This window comes from Ovis aries, chromosome 7 (genome assembly GCF_016772045.2).
Source record: "Ovis aries strain OAR_USU_Benz2616 breed Rambouillet chromosome 7, ARS-UI_Ramb_v3.0, whole genome shotgun sequence".
In the NCBI taxonomy this organism is placed as follows: domain Eukaryota; kingdom Metazoa; phylum Chordata; class Mammalia; order Artiodactyla; family Bovidae; genus Ovis; species Ovis aries.
Window position 1 is genome coordinate 66087644 of NC_056060.1, and position 20223 is coordinate 66107866.

General features: G+C 36.7%; 1 protein-coding gene across 17 annotated transcripts in view; it reads left to right on the forward strand.

The window, feature by feature from the left end:
- Positions 1-20223, forward strand: part of KTN1 (kinectin 1) — a 105668-nt gene that overhangs the window by 15931 nt on the left and 69514 nt on the right. For all 17 annotated transcript variants that reach the window (XM_042252558.1, XM_060418076.1, XM_060418083.1 and 14 more), the window contains 4 exons: positions 11824-12376; positions 15495-15632; positions 17015-17185; positions 18729-18859. In XM_042252558.1, the coding sequence (XP_042108492.1) occupies positions 11854-12376; positions 15495-15632; positions 17015-17185; positions 18729-18859 (963 nt within the window). In that variant the 5' untranslated portion in view covers positions 11824-11853. The remainder of the gene's footprint in view (positions 1-11823; positions 12377-15494; positions 15633-17014; positions 17186-18728; positions 18860-20223) is intronic.

Consider the following 20223-nt stretch of genomic DNA (forward strand, 5'->3'; position numbering starts at 1 on the left):
GTTATAGAAAATCTTTGTGGGTAGTTTCCAGTTTTTTTCATTGATGGTTGTTCTACAGGTAGTTGTGAATTTGGCGTGCTCATGAGGGTAGGTGAGTTTAGGGTCTTTCTACTCCACCATTTTGCTGTTCTCCTATAAAATCTTTTTTTTTTTTTTTTAATTTGATTAAAAAAAACCATGTTTGTTTTTGGCTGTGTTGAGTCGTCTTGTGACACGTGGGTCTCTGCTTCCTTATGTGGGCTCTTGGTTGCAGCTTTCGGGCCTCGCTCTACTTGGGGCACGTGGGCTGTAGAGTGCAGGGGTCTAGTTGTGGCATGAGGGCTCCAGAGTTCGTGGGCTCTCCAGCTGTGGCCTGAGGGCTCACTAGTTACGTTGTGAGGATTTAGTTGCCCCGTGACATGTGGGATCTTAGTTCCCCATCAGAGATTGAGCCTGTGTACCCTGCCTGAGAAGGTGGCTTCCTGACCACTGAACCACCAGGGAAGCCCCTCTCTTACAAAGTCTTAATGGAAGCTTTCTGTGGAGCTGTTGGGTGGGAGGCGAAGGAGGCAAGCTCTCTCTTCTCCTTGCGTCAGTGTGGCCCTTTCTTTTCCTTTAGTTGACCCTTTGCTGACTTGAGTGTATAATGTAAACAGTCACTCACTTGTGTCTGACTCTTTGGGACTCTGGACTATCTAGCCCACCAGGCTCCTCTCGCCCTGGGATTTTCCAGGCAAAAATACTGGAGAGGGTTGCCATTTGCTGACTTGGATCTCTTAAAAAGTCCCAGTTTTATGTACCTGTCTCATTTCTACTTCCCCAACTTACAGCCTCATGTTTCCTGTGATAGTCTTAAGTGGCTATTAATACTTTCAGTTCCTGTATCATATTCCCTGTCTCCCAGGATTTCCCTTAATTTCTGAAAAACGTGTCTATTTCAAAACAAAGCAACTGTAACATTTAATTGAAAGAGTTTTCACTTCCAATTTATGAAATAGAGTCCTTAAATTAGTCCTTAAAATCATGGTTTAATTTATAATTTTAAAATACAGTGAATTCAGTTTAAGCTTAAATTATATTATGAAAATAATATACGCACGGTGGAAAAAATGTAAACATTCTGAAAGATTTAAGATGAAAAGTTACCAGACAGGTACCCAGAAGTCACCATAGAGTTAATGGTTTCTGTTGTGTCCTTTCAGGAGCTCTCTAAGTGTGTATAAGCATGACTGTGTTACTTAAAGGGAATTTTCTCCACATGTAGTAGTGATAGTGTTAGTCGCTCAGTTCTGTCCTACTTTTTGTGACCCCATGGACTGTGCCTACCAGGCTCCTCTGTCTGTGGAATTCTCCGGGCAAGAATACTGGAGTGAGTTGCCATTTCCTTCTCCAGGGGATCTTCCCCACCCAGGGATCAAAACCTGGGTCTCCTGCATTGCAGGCAGATTCTTTACCACCTGAGCCTTGTGCAACTCGCTTTTTATGTATATTTGGTTTATTGACAATGTTTTTGAATGTCTTGCCACTGTACGTGTGAAGCTCTGCTGTATGGTTATTTAATCGTTTCCCTAATGTTGGACATACGGTTCTTTCTTATCTTAAAGTTGCTTTACTGACAGTGAACACTCTTTTTAGTGTGTCTTTGTATTTGTGTGATTACAATAAACTACCAGAGGAGTTTTCTCTATTGAAGAGTATGCATTATTCTTATATCTGTCTAGGAGATTGCATTAGTTATAATCAAGTTAACAGTACCTGAGAATACTGGTTTTCATACTTCCTAGTTCATACCAAATTTTTTAAATACAGTTTTATTGAGGTATAATTGACGAACAATGAACTGCATGTATTTAAGTGCACAGTATGATAGATTTTGACACGTGTTCGCTGATGAAACCATCACCACAGTCAGGATGGTGTACATGTGTGTCATCTCCAAAATCTCCTCGTTCCTGTTTGGTTACCCTCATTCCCACATGTTCCTTCCCTGCCAATTTAAGTGGGAAAAGGTGACATTGTTTAAATTTGCGTTTCTTTAATATGAGTGAGGTTGCATTAAAGTGTGTGTATATATATATATATATATATATATATATATATATATATATACATATATTTGTTGGATATCTTTTTCCCCTCTAGGAATCTTGTAAAGGTGTCCTTTAACCTTTCTGTCTTGTGTTCATCTTTCTCTCACATTTTTGGTGATGTTTGTAAGTTAAGGCTACCAGACCTTTGTCTTTTTTGAGTTTAGTCCCTTATTTTTTCATAAAATCTTTACAGTGTTTTCTGGGTTGGTTTTTCCTGTTTTTTTCCTTGATGGCTTTAAGTATTACATGAGACATAGGGGGAGGAAAAAACCCTTTTACAAACAAAATTATTTTACATGAAAAGAAATACATTTGTCTTCTAGTTTTTCATTGTTTAACTTTTTAACCTATAAAACTTTGATCCGTGTATAATTTAGTTAGGGGCTTTAATTTTTCCCCACAGTGGCTTCCATTTTTGCTGATACTATTTATTAAATCATAGATTTACTTACTGACTTGAAATGGCTCTCTGATTTTATACTAAAATTTTCTTACGTATTTGGGGCTTTTTATATTTATTCGGCAGTTTTTGGGCAAGAGGTAAACATTCTTATTTCCTAGTGAAGTTTTCCAATAGTTCCCTTGGAGTTTTTTGAATAGCATTTGACATTCTTGTCATTTACATTTCATGTTTAGTTTGTGAAATGATATTAAGTATTATGTCTTTTTTGGGAATAGGCAAGAATAAATAGATTATTTTATCATTTTAGTACCCTCATTGATGAGTGACCTAAGGTGATGCACTTTAGCTTAACACTTTTTAACTTTCCTAGTGCTCAGACGGTAAAGAATCTGTCTGCAGTGCAGAAGACCGTGTTTCAATCCCTAGGTCGGTAAGATCCCCTGGAAAGGGGAATGGCTACCCACTACAGGATTTTTGCCTGGAGGATTCCAGGACAAGAGGAGCCTGGCACGTTACAATCCATGGCATCACAGAGTCAGACGTTAGTGAGTGATGAATGCTGTCACTTTAACACCCTAGCAAACTTTCCCAAAGGATGATAGGGTTTGAAGTATGTTTTCTGTTTGTTGATAAATTTGATCAATACCGTGCATCAGTTATTAGGACTGCCTTGTGGTAGTGGAATTGGACACAATTGATGAGGTTTAGGGTGGTTAGAGGGCCACAAGGAGAAGTTATGGGAGGAAGACTGTGGATCAAAACTAGGAAGAATATTCTGAAGGCTTTATAGAAGGAACTTATGGGAGGTGTTTATTCCTAATAAGCATAAAATCGCTGACCATTCAGATGGATGTAGTTGAATTAGATGGCCTCTTCCAACCTAGAGATCTTGTGAAGAAGTAGATTTTAAGACTGTAGATTTTAGGGGAAGTCTTCTGTATATGGTGTAACTGTGTTACAGATACATCAGTGGTATGAATTTCATGTTCTAATGTTAATTTTTTGAACAATTTTGATTTATATTCATCTTTAGAAACTGATTTTATGTATTGATTTGAAATACTAATTATTTAAATGTATTATTACGTTTCTGGTAGTAAAGCTTTTAATTTGTCTAACTTAAGTTAGCTTTCTTTACAGAATAAACTTAACCAGGTTATTTCCTGTGGATATGTTTTAAAATGAACAGTGTCTTTTCCTGAGAAAATGGACTAGCTGGGGCTTGATGGATAAGCAAAAATCTGAAGGATTGGCATAACTCTCAGAAGCTACCAGCTATGTGGATCCGGTTTTTTGGAGAAGCTGTTCAAAATGATTTATCTAGTCTTGTATTAAAGGGAAGACAATGAGTCTGGTTAAAAGAGAACAAATGAAGTAGAAGTTTCATGTGTTGTGACATGATACCTAATGGAGAAGTTAATTTCATTACTCATCTCTGGCTTGGGTTGGATTTGTTTCAGATGAGGGTAGCAGTACTCTAGATGGGATATTGCTGAAATAATTTAAGGGATGTGTTAATAAGGTGTGAGTCATAGAAATAAGTATGTATTGCAGTATACAAGGAGAAATTGCACCTCAGCTTTAAGATTCCAGTGTAGTCTGTAAAGTTAATTTTAGGAAGTTGTAAATGGAGTTCCCATGTTAGGCAATTCAGTGTTTGGTTTGTTAGAGTATCTTATCTTTTGGTTGCTTTGAATCTTTTCCTCTTGTTGTAAAAAATAATTTTATATTTGTATTATGGACTCTGGGGCGATTATACTTTTGTTGTGACTAACTAAAGAATAGAAATTTAGATAAGTTTTTGTATTTTGATGGCCTTTTTAGGAATTGATTCATATGTTTTTTTATTGGTTTGTAGAATCAAGTTTAAAAAAATTTTTATTGTAGATTTAATACACTTGTAAACTTTTAAACTTTTTCAGCTATGCAGTATATAAGATGAATTCACTTATTTTCATGTGTTTTCTTGAAGTACTTTATACAGTTTTTCAAGTTTTCTGGATGTCCTTATTTGATCTGAATGATCAAGCCTTTCCTCTACTGATTTGAAATAATTTACAATAAACTAAATTAAAAAAATCAGTTTGGATCTGTTTCAGATTTTGAGTATTCTCTCTTCATTTATCTTCGTTGCACTGTGATATATCATGTTTCTATAATTGCTAGGCTATTATGCCCCGTCGCATAGAATTCTGTGAACGTGTACATAAAGAATAAATGCTCTAGGATTTTAGGAGGAGGAGAGCTGTCTGTAGGCATGGTGCTTGAGCTGGAAGAGTAGATCTCATTGACACTCAGGTTCGGTTTTATGCCCTGTTTTAGTTTTAAAGTTGTGGTGTCTGTTTGTTTGGCTCTGTTGGGTCTCTGTTGCTGCGTGTTGGCTTGCTCTAGCTGTGCAGGGCTGGACTCTCCTCTGGGGGCTTCTCTTGTTGTGGAGCATGGGTTCCAGGGCGTGTGGGTTTCAGTAGTGGTGGTGCCTTAGCTTCCCCATAGCATGTGGAGTCTTCCTGGGCCAGGGATTGAACTTGTGTTCGTTCCCTGCGTTGGCAGGCGGATTCTTAACTGCTGGACCACCAGGGAAGTCCTTTGCTCTGTTTTGTAGATGCTCTATAGGTACTTAATCAGCTAGATCATAGGTTCATTTAAAGTCAGTGAATCTATTTGTCCAATACTGATAAACATCTTGTGTTCTCCATTCCAGGTTTTAAATTTAAGTGGAGAATAAAGTGAGCAAAACTTATAAATAAAATATTAGCCATATAATAATTAAAATGTGTTTTATAGGACCAACAGTGCCCCCTTTTTAACCCTTATTCTGAACTAATAACTTTTCCATTTCATTAAGAAAATAGTAGCATCAGGAGGATAATTTACGCAAACTTATACACTGTGTCTGCCTCTTTGCCTGTGCCTGTATATTCCCTAGATGTCTGTGCTCCATCTAAGGCCAGTCTCTTTACTTGCACACCAAATTCTTTCCCTCTTGCCGTTTGGGAACGTTGCCCCTCGCCCCCTCTCTCCTGCCTCATCAGGCTTTCCCCTTCTACTGGATTGTCTTTATCACTGTATTAACATGCTGTAATTCTTCTGCCTGTACAAACCAAACTCCCAACCTCATATTCCCCTCCCGCTTCCATTGCATTTTTCTTTATTACTTCACAGGAAATCTCCAGAGAGTCGCCTCATCTGCTGGAGTTCTCACTTTTCAGTTCCTTTCAGTCAGGCTTTGATGATCACCACTCTATTGTTTTGGTCAAAGTTACCACTAAATGTCTCTGTGGCTAAAATCCAGCACAGTTTCTAGTTTTCGTTGTACTTTATTTGCTAACACCATTTAACAAAGTTGATTAATATCTCCTTCTTGATATATTTTATTCATTTAGCAACCAGGGTGACATTTTCCTAATTTTCTTTTTATTTTATTCTCAATTGGCCAGGGGCTCCGTCTTGAGACCTGGGCTCTGTTTATACTCATTCCCTTGGTGATTTTTTTTCTCTAAGCCTCGGTCCTTCCAAGAAACTACGTGATTGTGTTCATTGTCCTCTGCCCCCTTCAAATGATCTCTTCAACCTCATCTTCTACTACATTTCCTCTTGTACATTATACTTGTCTTTATTGTTCTTCCTCAAATGTGTCAGATATGTTCCTGTCTCATGTACTGTATACAAACTGTATATAAACTATGTAACAGTGTTACACATAACTGATGATAAAATAACTATACAAAGTAAATTAATAGACTGTTGTGGAAGATGGTAGTTGAAAAGATACTTTCATTGTAATGATTTGAGCTGTGTTTTGAGGGATAAGCGAAGATTTGATAAAAGGAACAAGGCAAAACTTTTTGGGTTTGATAGTAGGAAGGAGGGGCAATTGGACTTCGTAGAAAGTCACTCCTTTTGGTTTCCCGATTTAGAGTCTGCCGTGGCTTTTTACTGCTAGTTTTGTCTACTTGGTTGACTGCTAACCTTCTGTATCTGGTTATAGTTTATATTTCTCAAAATCATATCTAGAACTCCCAGACAAAAACTTACTCCTATATTCTTGAACTTGACATGTGATTTCATAGTTTACAGATTTCTTCCAAGCTGGAAGCATTGGTGTTGTCTTAGATTCCTTCCTAACTTTCACCATCCTCTAATCTCCATTGACTTAATTCACTCTATTAGATCTATTTAGCCTATTGAAATAGTCATTTTAATGGGTTTCCTTGCACCTGTGTTAACCTATCCATTGGATTTTATGAATTTGTGGGGGAGAAAGTGGTCTCCCGTCCTATTCCTCCGCCATCTTAGGACCGCCCCTGGATTTTAAATTTTGATTGTAAATTGTTTGTAGAAGTCCTAATTGATTCATATCTACCTAGTTACTTTTGATAGTTTCTATTTTTCACTCATTCCCCAGTTTCCTCTTAGTTACTTTATGTGTGTAGGTTGTAATCTATATCTAGTAATTCAGGTATCTTAAATCTTTAGGGATGTGTTCCCTTAGTTTATTTCTGTTGCCTCTTGCTCATGGTGGCTTATCTTGTGCTCTGTCATTTTGTGTTATGGGCTCTTATCTGAATGACAGTATTTGGGAAGCTTGAGCTTCCTGGGTTGAGGGAGCAATCCAGCAAAGAAGATGTGCATTCATTTTTGTCACATGCACTATGGGTACCACCAGCTTGGGACCACTTAAATATTTTGTCTTGGCATTTCCAGGATCATATAAGTAGTTTGGACTTTAGCTTTGTGTAAGAAGAGACCCCTGAAACCAAGTCAGAATTGGGACCAAAAGTCAAAGGGAATGTGATAATATGGAAGAAATTAGCATTGGTGACTTTTGCTGTCATCTTATAATCTGAGCCTCTGCTTGTCTCCATGTTTTTCTATTAATAACTCAACAAATGTACATTGAATTGCTACTATGGACTTAGATAGTATGGACTTTGATACCTGATTCCTGTCATCTTGAGTTAAATTAATTCTGTCTCAACTTCTCCTTCCCGTTTCTTTCACTTTTAAGTTGGCCACCCCCACTCCACTACTTCCTTTAAAAATCTTTCTGTCTTTCATCTTTTCCCTGTATTTCTCTGAATTTCATTCCCAGTTCCTTCTTGCCACCTTTCCCCCTGCTTTGTATTACTCCTCTATCTATGGGTATAATGTAAAACTGGAGTACAGAATGAAGCAGGGAAAAGGCTAATAGAGTTTTGCCAAGAGAACGCACTGGTCATAGCAAACACCCTCTTCTAACAATACAAGAGAAGATTCTACACATGGACATCACCACATGGTCAATACCAAAATCAGATTGATTATATTCTTTGCAGCCAAAGATGGAGAAGCTCTATACAGTCAGCAAAAACAAGAATAGGATCTGACTGTAACTCAGATCCTGAACTCCTTATTGCCAACTTCAGATTGAAATTGAAGAAAGTAGGGAAAACCGCTAGACCATGCAGGTATGACCTAAATCAAATCCCTTATGATTATACAGTGGAAGTGAGAAATAGATTTAAGGGACTAGATCTGATAGAGTTTCTGAAGAACTATGGACAGAGGTTTGTGACGTTGGACAAGAGACAGGGATTAAGACCATTCCCAAGAAAAGGAAATGCCAAAAAGCAAAATGGCTGTCTGAGGAGGCCTTACAAACAGCTGTGAAAAGAAAAGAAGCGAAAAGCAAAGGAGAAAAGGAAAGATACACCCATTTGAGTGCAGAGTTCCAAAGAATAGCAAGGAGAGGTAAGAAAGCCTTCCTCAGTGATCAGTGCAGAGAAATAGGGGAAAACAATAGGATGGGAACAACTAGAGATCTCTTCAAGAAAATTAGAGATACCAAGGGAACATTTCATGCAAAGATGGGCTCGATAAAGGACAGAAATGGTATGGACCTAACAGAAGCAGACGATATTAAGAAGAGGTGACAAGAATACACAGAAGAACTGTACAAAAAAGATCTTCATGACCCAGATAATCACGATGGTGTGATCCCTCACCTAGAGCCAGACATCCTGGCATGTGAAGTCAAGTGGGCCTTAGAAAGCATCACTACAAACAAAGCTAGTGGAGGAGATGGAATTTCAGTTGAGCTATTTCAAATCCTGAAAGATGATGCTGTGAAAGTGCTGCACTCAATATGCCAGCAAATTTGGAAAACTCAGCGGTGGTCACAGGACTGGAAAAGGTCAGTTTTCATTCCAATCCCAAAGAATGGCAATGCCAAAGAATGCTGAAACTGCAAACAATTGCACTCATCTCACATGCTATCAAAGTAATGCTCAAAATTCTCCAAGCCAGGCTTCAGCAATACATGAACTGTGAACTTCCAGAGGTTCAAGCTGGTTTTAGAAAAGGCAGAGGAACCAGAGATCAAATTGCCAACATCCACTGGATCATGGAAAAAGCAAGAGAGTTCCAGAAAAACATCTATTTCTGCTTTATTGACTATGCCAAAGCCTTTGACTGTGTGGATCACAATAAACTGTGGAAAATTCTGAAAGAGATGGGAATACCAGACCACCTAACCTGCTGCTTGAGAAACCTATATGCAGGTCAGGAAGCAACAGTTAGAACTGGACATGGAGCAACAGACTGGTTCCAAATAGGAAAAGGAGTGTGTCAAGGCTTTATATTGTCACCCTACTTATTTAACTTCAATGCAGAGTACATCATGAGAAATGCCACGTTGGATGAAGCACAAAGTGGAATCAGGATTGCTGGGAGAAATATCAATAACCTCAGATATGCAGATGACACCACCCTTATGGCAGAAAGTGAAGAGGAACTAAAGAGCCTCTTGATGAAAGTGAAAGAGGAGAGTGAAAAAGTTGGCGTAAAGTGCAACATTCAGAAATCTAAGATCATGGCATCTGGTCCCATCACTTCATGGGAAATAGATGGGGAAACAGTGGAAACAGTGAGAGACTTTGTTTTTTGGGGCTCCAAAATTTCTGCAGATGGTGACTGCATCCATGAAGTTAAAAGACGCTTACTCCTTGGAAGGAAAGTTATCACCAACCTAGACAGCATATTCAAAAGCAGAGACATTACCTTGCCAACAAAGGTCCATCTAGTCAAGGCTATGGTTTTTCTAGTGGTCATATAGGGATGTCAGAGTTGGACCATAAAGAAAGGTGAGCACCAAAGAATTGATGCTTTTGAGCTATGGTGTTGGAGAAGGCTCTCAAGAGTCCCTTAGACTGCAAGGAGATCCAACCAGTCCATTCTAAAGGAGATCAGACCTGAGTGTTCATTGGAAGGACTGATGTTGAAGCTGAAACTGTAATATTTGGCCACCTGATGTGAAGAACTGACTAATTTGAAAAGACCCTGATATTGGAAAAGATTGAAGGCACGAGGAGAAGGGGGATGACAGAGGATGAGATGGTTGGATGGCATCACTGACTCAACGAACATGAGTTTGAGTAAACTCTGGGAATTGGTGATGGACAGGGAGGCCTGGTGTGCTGCAGTCCCTCGGGTGGCAAAGAGTCAGACATGACTAGGCGACTGAACTGAACTGTGGTATATTAATCACTGCTATAGTTCTTATTCATTTTGCCATTTTTAAACAAGGGGTTGAAAACTTTGAGTTCCTCTTAAACTAACAAATTGTAAAGTATTAAGGCAAGTGAGACTGCACCCATGATTATTGCACAGTTCTTTACATATTCATCTTAATGACCCATTATTATACATGAGATATTTTGATCATGCAAGTAAAATTATGATTTTGATTATTCAGTATTTAATTGAATTTAGTAGTCTCAGTATTTACAGTTTTAACAGCAATATTTTATTGAGTTGATACTTGTTAATTCAACCCATTCTGATGTTATGTATTTAGTCTCAGCTTTTCTTATTATATGTGATGTTGCCCTGAACATCTTTACATATGTTTTTCTTTGTATATGTCTTGGGATAAAGCATCAGGAATATTGGATTAAAGCAACGCAAACATTTTCTTGACTTTAAATTTGCCTTGGTGTTTTGGTTGAACTCCTCTTAGATGTTCCAGAAAGAGAGCTCAAATGAATTGTATGAAGGGAATCTCCTGAAAATCTAAAGACTGAAATCATGATTCTTCCAGCCTCATATGAGACCTAGAAAAGGGAGCTAGAAAAATCATCAGGAATCTGTGTTTCAGAGTTTCTGTGGTCTCATGGCCTCTCTTCTCTGAAGGTTTGCTTCTTTATCTGCTTCGTCATAGATTTTGTCTCCTAAGAAAGACCTATGCTGCGTGGACTGGAGCTTGCTATTCATCAAAGACCTTCTGACTTTGATTTGACATTTTCCCAGCATTTTGGCTACTGCTCAGTGTCTTAGTCTCTTTTCTTTCCTCAGAGCAAAAATCCATAGAGTTCTAACTCATTATTTAGTCCTTTTTCTCCCCTAACCTAACCCTCAGCCAAAATTGAATGGGCTTTGTAGCCTGTGGATGGTAATATTAAACAAAATCCAAATGTAAAACATCTTTTAAAAATAATTTTTGGTTGACCAGTGACACTTAGGCATAATAAAATCTGTCTAATAAATAAAAAATTTTGGATAGTTCATTAATTATTAGAGAAGAACAATTCTATATAAGTTTCTTTTTAGTATTTTATTAGCCTGTGATTCACTTTCCCCTTCATCTTGATAAATCTTTCTCTTAGTAGTCCAGGGTTATATTAATATCATTTAAATTTTGCTTAAATTATTGCAATAGAATGGGATTACCAATTTTGTTTTTGAAGTATAACTTTTTTGCAGTAAGAGGTACGTTGGAAAAAAATCAAGAGAAGCAACTTATTTGTAATTTATTTTAGTGCCAAATGACATATCGTAACATTTTGATTTTTACTTTATTTTCATATGCTTGATGGATCCCACCATATCATGAGGCAACGGTTAGCTGGAATAAAGGTGCTCACAGCTGAGTGAAGGAGTGAACTCCCTTTATTTTCTTTGCTATTAAGAGTGTGTACTTTCAGTGACTATCTAGTGTTAATAGTTAATGCCTCTTTATTCCATATATAGTATATTCATGAACATTGTACAGTAAGAGAAAAACTAAATACTGATAGTATCAAAAGTGGATATTTTGGAGAAAAATGAATGGCTCCTTTTTTTCTGTTAGAATCTTTTCACATGCTTGAAAGATAGAAGGATGTCTTACATTCCTAGTTAGCAAAAAAAATTTTTTCATAGTATATAGTATATTTGAACTGTAAAGTAATCAAGTATATGATTTAAAAAACTAACCTGTTTAGATTTGTAGATCAGGTTAAATCTGAATATCTGTTGAAAGAACAGAGGTTTTGTGTGTTTAATTTTTATAAGACTGACCCAGGTTTTTGTTTTTTCTTTTTTCCCCCCATTTAGGCTTTATAGGATCACATTAACAAAAGCACCATGGAGTTTTATGAGTCAACATATTTTATTGTTCTTATTCCTTCAGTGGTTATTACAGTAATTTTCCTCTTCTTCTGGCTTTTCATGAAAGAAACATTATATGATGAAGTTCTTGCAAAACAGAAAAGAGAACAAAAGCTTATTCCTACCAAAACCGATAAAAAGAAGGCAGAAAAGAAAAAGAATAAAAAGAAAGAAATCCAAAATGGAAACCTCCATGAATCCGATTCTGAGAGTGTACCCCGGGACTTTAAATTATCTGATGCCTTGGCTGTAGAAGATGAGCAAGTTGTACCTGTTCCATTGAATGTGGTTGAAAGTCCAAGTAGTGTTAGAGAAAGAAAGAAGAAGGAAAAGAAACACAAGCCTGTACTAGAAGAGCAGGTCACCAAAGAAAGTGATGTATCAAAGATTCCATGCAAAAAAGTAGAACCTGTCCCAGTTACTAAACAGCCGACTCCCCCCTCAGAAGCAGCTGCCTCAAAGAAGAAACCAGGGCAAAAGAAGCCTAAAAATGGAAGCGGTATTGTAATCTATTAAACTTTATTGCAGGATTATATTTGTTTTAATAACTTTAAGAGAGTTTGAAGTTAGATACTTTAAGTGTGCACGCATGCTAAATATTGAGTTTGAAATCGAGATCATTATCCTTTTCACTATTTGTTTTCATTAAATGTTGCTAGAAAGAGTTAGTATTGATCATAAAACAGCATTGAAAGCTAAATTTCACATTACACATATGGAAAAGGCCTTAAGTGGAAATATATAAAATGTGTTTTACTAAAACCACTAAAGACCTATAAATATCAGTAGTTAGAAGCTTTTACATTTATTTCAACCAATACTTTCTAATCAGTGTGATAAGAATTAAAGATGAAAAGAGAAATCAGGTATCATTTTCATCCTTGATTGATTTACTTTGCAAACATTTATCAGACATCTGTTTTGTGTTAGTCACTATATAGGTGCTAGGACTACAGAGGTGGAGTGCATTTCCCAGGTAGTCACATGCAGACTGTATACACAAGCCGAAACACGTTATTAGGATATAAAAAGTGTAGTATAATGGGCTGGATATGTCTCAGTCAGTATAGGAGTGCTGAAGTGGGTCACTTAGAGCATGTAATACCTAAAATTAATCTGAAGTGTTGAATAAATATTAGCTAGTTTTTCTTGGTGAATAGGGTGTTCTTAGGAGAAGGGTTAACAGATGCAAAGGGAAGGACATGAGAAATGGTGTGCTGATAGGTGAAGCTGTGAATTGTTTGCTCTGTGTGAAAGGTCTTGTGTTTACCATTAAGTTGCTTTTGTATCTTAACTTGTGGAGTGTGAAGTTATCATTATATTGGATTTTAAATATTTACTTGCCAGCTATGTCAAGCATGGTACTAGAGAAATAAGAGTAAAGGGGAGAGGAGGACATGTGAGCCAATAATGGAATATGACTTACATAAGAAAAATACAAAGTATAGAGGTAGTACAGAAGCCAAAACAACTGGTACATACAGGACCCGTGGGCCAAAAGCTTTGGAGAGGAGGCAGTGCCTGAACTGGGTTTGCAAAATGAGTCAGTTCATCAGGGAAATAGTGGGATTTTATTCCTCACTGGCAGAAGATCATGCAAAAAGGAATAAAAGTGCGAGAATGCAGTGTGCTGTTGTGGCCTGCAGTGGGAGGTAGGGGATGGTAGGAAACACAATTGAAAAGGTAATGGAGTGGGTAGATTATGATGATTTTTGTGTACACAGCTAAATAGGTGGGATGTTATAATTTGGCCATTGTTGAGGATTTTCAAACCGGGTAGTTTCCATTGACAGATTTACATTTTAGAAAGGTATTTTTGGCAGACCTTGGGAAAGGAAGTTTCATAGGGCAGTGTTTGATGTAGGCAGACTTGTTAAGAGAGTGTTGTTTTCTAAAGTTAAGCTGAAGGACTGAACTGTGGTAGTGACAGAGGAAGTAGAAAGGGGATTAGAGAGATCTGCAAAGGAGAAGTGACATGGCTAAGCTTATTGGATAGGATATGGCAGATAAAAAGGAGGAAGCAGGATTAAAGATGATTTCCAAGTTCTAAGTTAGGTCAGGGTTGGCAAACTGCAACCTGGGAGCCAGATCTGGCCTGTTTCTCGTTTTTTATAGCTCATGAGCCAAGAATGGTTTTTATGTTTCTAATAGGTTAAAAATAAAAGAAGAGTAATATTGTGTTCAATGTGGAAATGATATGGAATTGAAACCTCTCTGTCTTAAATCAAGTTTTTTTAAATGCAACAACACTCCTGTGTTAACGTCTGTTTGTGGCTGGCTCTCACAATGCAACAGCAGGTGAATAGTTGTGATAAAGTCTAAATGGCCCACAAAACCTTTACTGTCTGTTCAGACCTTTATAGGAAAGATTAACCAAGCTTTTATTGGTAGATGTTGATAGCACTAAGAGGCAGTACTGAGGAGAGAGTGGATGTGGATGGAGAGGAGAAGGCTTTCAGTTTGCGTTTCTGGTGCCTGTTCGGGGGCTGTTCAAGTAGGGAGCAAGTCAGGATGCGGTAGGAAATTTAGGTACAGAGGCATAAGGCTAGAATACAGATTCAGAAGCCTTAAGCATGAAGGTAGTAGTTGATGTCATGGTTGTAGAGAAGATTATTCAAGGGAGGTATTTAAAATGAGAACACAGCCCTGAAAAATGTTAGATATAAGGTATTCAGTAGGAACAGCTTACAAAGAAGACTGCAAAGGAATATTCCAAGTGTAAGAAAAGAATTGTTATGGAAGCTGAATTTTAAATTTTATTTATTTCATTGTGGTAAAATAAGTATATAAAAATTTTACTATTTTAACCATTTTTAAGTGTATAGTTCTATGGCATTAAGTACACTCACAGTCTTGAACAGTCATCACCACCAGCCATCTCAAGAACTTTTCATCTTTCCCAACTAAAATTCTGTACCCATTAAGCACTAATTTCCCACTCTTCCTTCCCCCTAGTTCTTGGCAAGCAACATTCTACATTTTGTGTCTATGAATTTGACTGCTCTAGGTACTACATATAAGGGAAATCGTACAATGATGGTCCTTTTGTGACTGGCTTGTTTCACTTAGCCTAATGGAGAGGAGAGAAATTTAAGGAGGTAGAGACCAATAGTTTGAAATGCTGAATAGAAGTTAAATAAGGATTAAGGGATATTATTGATAGAATCATGCATTTGGGACACTAGGGACCTGAGTAAAGTTTTTTATGAATATAATGGAAGAGATAAAAATCAGTTTGCAATTAGTTGAGAAATGATTGGTAGAAAAGAAAGTACAAACTGTTCTTTTGTCAATATAAGAAGGAAATGGGTGTGGGAGGCTAGGGATTACAGTGGTGGGAAGGGTTTTATTTTTTAAGATAAGAGATTTGACAATGCCTATAAGCTGAGTAGGGTTAGGAGTGGCTGAGAAATGGGATATAAAAGGAGTACTAGGAATCCTGATGAAGTTAAAGAGCAGGTGTAGCAGAGCAAGAAAGCTAGAATGATAAATGAGAGAATTGTGTATCAGAGTTTAAAATTTTGGTGGTAAAGCATTCTGGGAAGTAATCATTAATAAATTTTTTTCTGATGTGTTCATTGTTTGCTACTATGATTTTTCATTTATTTTTAATAAAGATGATCAGGATAAAAAGGTGGAATCTCTTACGGCACCTTCAAAAAAGCAAGAATCATTACCTCTGCATCAAGAGACTAAACAAGAAACTGGATCGGGAAAGAAGAAAGTTTCATCAAAGAAGCAAAAGACTGAAAATGGTGAAACATGTAGATACGTATTTTATAGCTACTAATTCTAGGGAAGTCTACTAGGACAGGGACCCTAGAGACCTGACATGCTCCTTAATTCTCAGCTTAATGTGTATATTAACACCTTTAGTACTAAAACAAGTCCAGGGTGCTTTGACAGATGGGCAGGGTATAAGTTTGTGGTGAAAACCTTAATCTGAAATTTAAAATAGACAAAGTATTTATAAATATTCCCATTCTTAAGTGAGCTTTGAAAATAATGTAAATAACATACAAGCTCTATAGAAGAAAAGTTTTCCTGAAATATATGTACTTTCAATATCATGTAAAGATCATACTTGAGAACACTATCTAGATTTATCATTACCCTGCATTCCTAATCATTAAATGTAATGTGCATGTATATATGAGAAGCATCCAGTTAAAAGTGATGGAGCAGTTTTTATTCTCAGTTGTCCACAAAATGTCTTAGCTATGAAATTTATATAGATTAAATAGTAATTTTTATAATATTGGGCTGTGATAGCAACCTGTGCTAGAAAATTAGAAAGGGAAAAGGTGAAATTCTGTTATTTGCATTAAAATTATGGTATATCAAGCAATCAGGTATAGAAAAAGTCACCCCAGTATTTGATAATATCAAATATTTATTACAGATTTTAAATAAAAGAACTGTATGTGCCTCCAAGTTTTTTTTTTTTTTTTTTTTAAGTAGGTATATAGAGAGATTTCTTTCCATATGGGTATGGAAGTTTGTATCTCTAACCAACAAATATCAGAATACTACTTAAACTCTTACAGTTCTTCACATTAAAGCTAGAAACTAAGAAAGCTTCCTACCTTCACTTTTAATGTTGTTTTGGAAGTTTTAACTAATGTAGTAAGATGTGCCATGTAAATTAGAGACGTAACTATTAGAAATGAGAAGATATCTGCAAGGAACAATGGCTGTTGTTTTTGTATCTAGCAAGTGAAAAAATCAGTTAAGAATTGTCAGTTGGAATGAAGTCGGTAAAGTACCAACATACATAGAAATGAATAATTTTCCTTGAGCACTAGTTAAATGTGAATGGATTCTTAATTAAATCAGAAGAAACATGAGATCGAACCAAAACATGTAAGAATGTATAAGAAGAAATTTTCAGATATTGTTAGAAGAGATGTGTGATACACTGTAGATAACCTAAGTGATATGCTGTAAAATAATATTGAATGGATATTTCTTAATTTGAAGAGTGTTTTGACTTGTTAAAAGGGATAAATAGGAATTTGAAGCCAAATTGAGCTGGTAATAACTGCATTCATCATGAAACTTAATTGTGCTTACATGTTATTTTCTTACTCCATTATAAAAAACCTTGTGTAATTATGATTTGTAACTTAAATTGCAGTTTTGGTAGATGAACCCCTTATTCATGCAACAACTTATATTCCTCTGATGGATAATGCTGATTCAAATCCTATGGTGGATAAGAGAGAGGTTATTGATCTGATTAAACCTGACCAAGTAGAAGTAATCCAGAAAGCAGGGGCTAAAAAACTGAAGATTGAAACTGACAAAGGTAATGTATACAAAATGCAACAGCCTGTTGTATTGAAAAAACATGTTTTTGAGTTCTTATGGAATGAGTGCATTTTCTCATAGAATCAATGAATTCCAGAAGGCTAATAGAGTCTTTGTGGTAAAGGATTTATTGGTAGTTTTCTAATCCAGTCCTCTCCGTTTTATAGAGCTGGACATTGAACCTTGACTTGCCTAAAGTCTCGTAGCTGTTTGCTGTCTGATAATCTTTTCCCTACTTTTATTGTCTCAGAGTTTTCTGTGTTAATTCACAGAAAACTATTATTATTTTGGCCCATGTGGCTTGTGGGATCTTAGTTTCCTGACCAGGGACTGAACCTAGACCCACGGCAGAGAAAGTCCTGAGTCTTAACAGCTGGTCTGCCAGGGAACTCCCTATTATTTTTTTTTTTTTAATAGTTTTTTTTTTTTTTTTTTAAGAGCAGTTTAAGTTCATAGAAAATTGAGTGAAAAGTACAGAGTTCCCATATACCCCTTGTTCCCATACATGCCCACAACTGTCTTTTTAAACTTATGATATAACTGAAATATTAGAAACTCTGGGCTCCTTTGGGTCTAACAGGTGGCTGTTGCTTTTATGGAAACACAGGTGTTGTCTAATACAAGAGCTCTAGGGGAACTGAAGTGAGGTATTTGGTGCATGGATTTTTAAAATGTCAGGATTGCTTTTATATAGTTGATTTTTGTAAAATAAGCATTTTGTTAATTGTCTCTTATTTTTTTGTCTGTAAAATTTGGCTCATATGTTGTATTACAGTTAAATAAGAATATTTGTGAACATATTTAGTATAGATACTAGCAAACTAGACACTTGAATGCTTTTTTTTTTCCTGTGGCACTTTAATACTCTGCAGTTTGGATGCAAACCTCTATGTATTATGTATGTCTCTGAGTGTGTGTGTGGGTGCGTGTGCGCTCAATCATATCTGACTCTGCAAGCCCATAGACTGTAGCCTGCCAGGCTCCTCTGTGAAATTTTCCAGGCAAGAATCCTGGAACAGGTTGCCATTTCCTCCTCCAGGGGATCTTCTTGCCTCAGGGATCAAACCTGAGTCCCTTTTGTCTCCTGCACTGGCAGGTGGATTCTTTACCACTGCACCTGGGAAGCTCATACACATAATATATGTGGTAAACAAGGTCCTACTGTTTAGCTCAGGAAACTATATTCAGTGTCCCGTGATAAATCATAATGGAAGAGAATCTGGAAAAGAATCTGTATATATAACTGAATCACTTTGCTGTATGGCAGAAATTAGCATAACATTGCAAATTAACTGTATACTTCAGTTAAAAACCATAGATATTCTGCAGTTTGAGCAACTTTTTAGTTAATTATTCAATATTAAAGATGATAAGCACTTTTCCCCCTCTCTTAACTGGAGCATTTATTGCTGTTTGACCTGAAATGTAAGTCTATTTTCTCTTGGTTATTGACTTTCTGGGTCAAGAATTCTTGGTGCTTTTCATTTGCTGTCTTATCACATATCTTTTAAATGTTAATTTCTTTTTTCCCCTCTTTTAAGAAAATGCTGAAGTAAAATTTAAAGATTTTCTTCTGTCCTTGAAGACTATGATGTTTTCTGAAGAAGAGGCCCTTTGTGTTGTGGACTTGCTAAAGGAAAAGTCTGGTGTGATACAGGATGCTTTAAAGAAGGTAAGCATAGTTTTGATTATGAGCCTATTTGAGAGCAGTGATTAGAAGTTCACCCAGAAAGACTTCTGCTAGAGCAATAAATTATAATCTACTCCCATCTTATACCCCAATAACACTTGGTCACATTTAAAAGCTCTGGAGTGCCTTCAGAAGTTATTTCATGTATCCATACTAATCAGATTACCTATTTAGTTCAGACAGGTATCCGAGTCATCTGAGGTTTGACAAAAATGAATTGCTTATAATAAATAAGATGATTTAGATAACTTTAAAGTCATTTGACACATGGCTAAGTTGTACCTTGCTTTGTTGTGAATGTAAACACTGAAAGCAAGGTTGGGTAATTTCTGGATAACATATGAAATGTTTTTGTGATTGAAGATAGCACCATTCAAAGCATCTGGGAATCTTTTTCTTGTGTGTGTGTGAGCTATTATTTTTTTAAAGTAAATGCTTTGAATGGTAAAATCATTGCTATGACTGACTAAAACTTGAAAAAAATCCATGAAGCTGCTATTTAATTTCTCATTTTATTATATTCACTATTATATCATGTGTACTATGGCATATTGCAGAAGGTGACAAGTTTAAGTGTTACTTGCGTGAGGTAAGATGACCTGGTATCTGGTGTTCAATATTAGACAGTGGACTTAACCATTCTTAAGGGCTTCCTTGGTGGCCCAGACGGTGAAGTCTGCCTGCAGTGTGAGAGACCTGGGTTTGATCCCCAGGTTGAGAAGATCCCCTGGAGAAGGAAATGGCAACCCGCTCCAGTATTCTTGCCTGAAAAATCCCATGAATGAGGAACCTGGTGGGCTATAGTCCATGGGATCGGAAAGAGTCAACTGAGCAACTCAAACTTGTTTTTTAAGCGCACATTCTCCTAACACTTTTCTGCTTTAAAACTTTTAGTGGCTTCCATTTTTTCTTGGACCACCCTAGTCGAAACCATCTTTTGATAACCGTCAGTATTCTCCTAGTTGATGTTTCCGTATTCCCTTGTAGCCTTCTAATCTATTTTTTCTACACAGTTCCAAGGTAACCTCTAAGGGGTAAATCAGGTTATATTGTTTACTGTTTTAAAAACATTTTGGATGCCTTTCTCTTTGCACTTAAAACACAGTCTAGATTCCTTCAAAGGCCTATGTCTGTCTATCTCTGTAGCCTTGTCTCGTGATATTTTCCTCATCCTCTCATTAAAGCACACCAAATGTTCTCTTCTGTCTGGATGGTCATAAAACCCCTAAGCCCTTACCCCCAAGCTTCTCCCTTTGTTTAATTCTTCCTTCAGTTTTCCATTTAAATATCATTTCCTCATTTAAGGCTAATTTGAATTCCTAGTCTAAATTATTCTCCCTCATAGA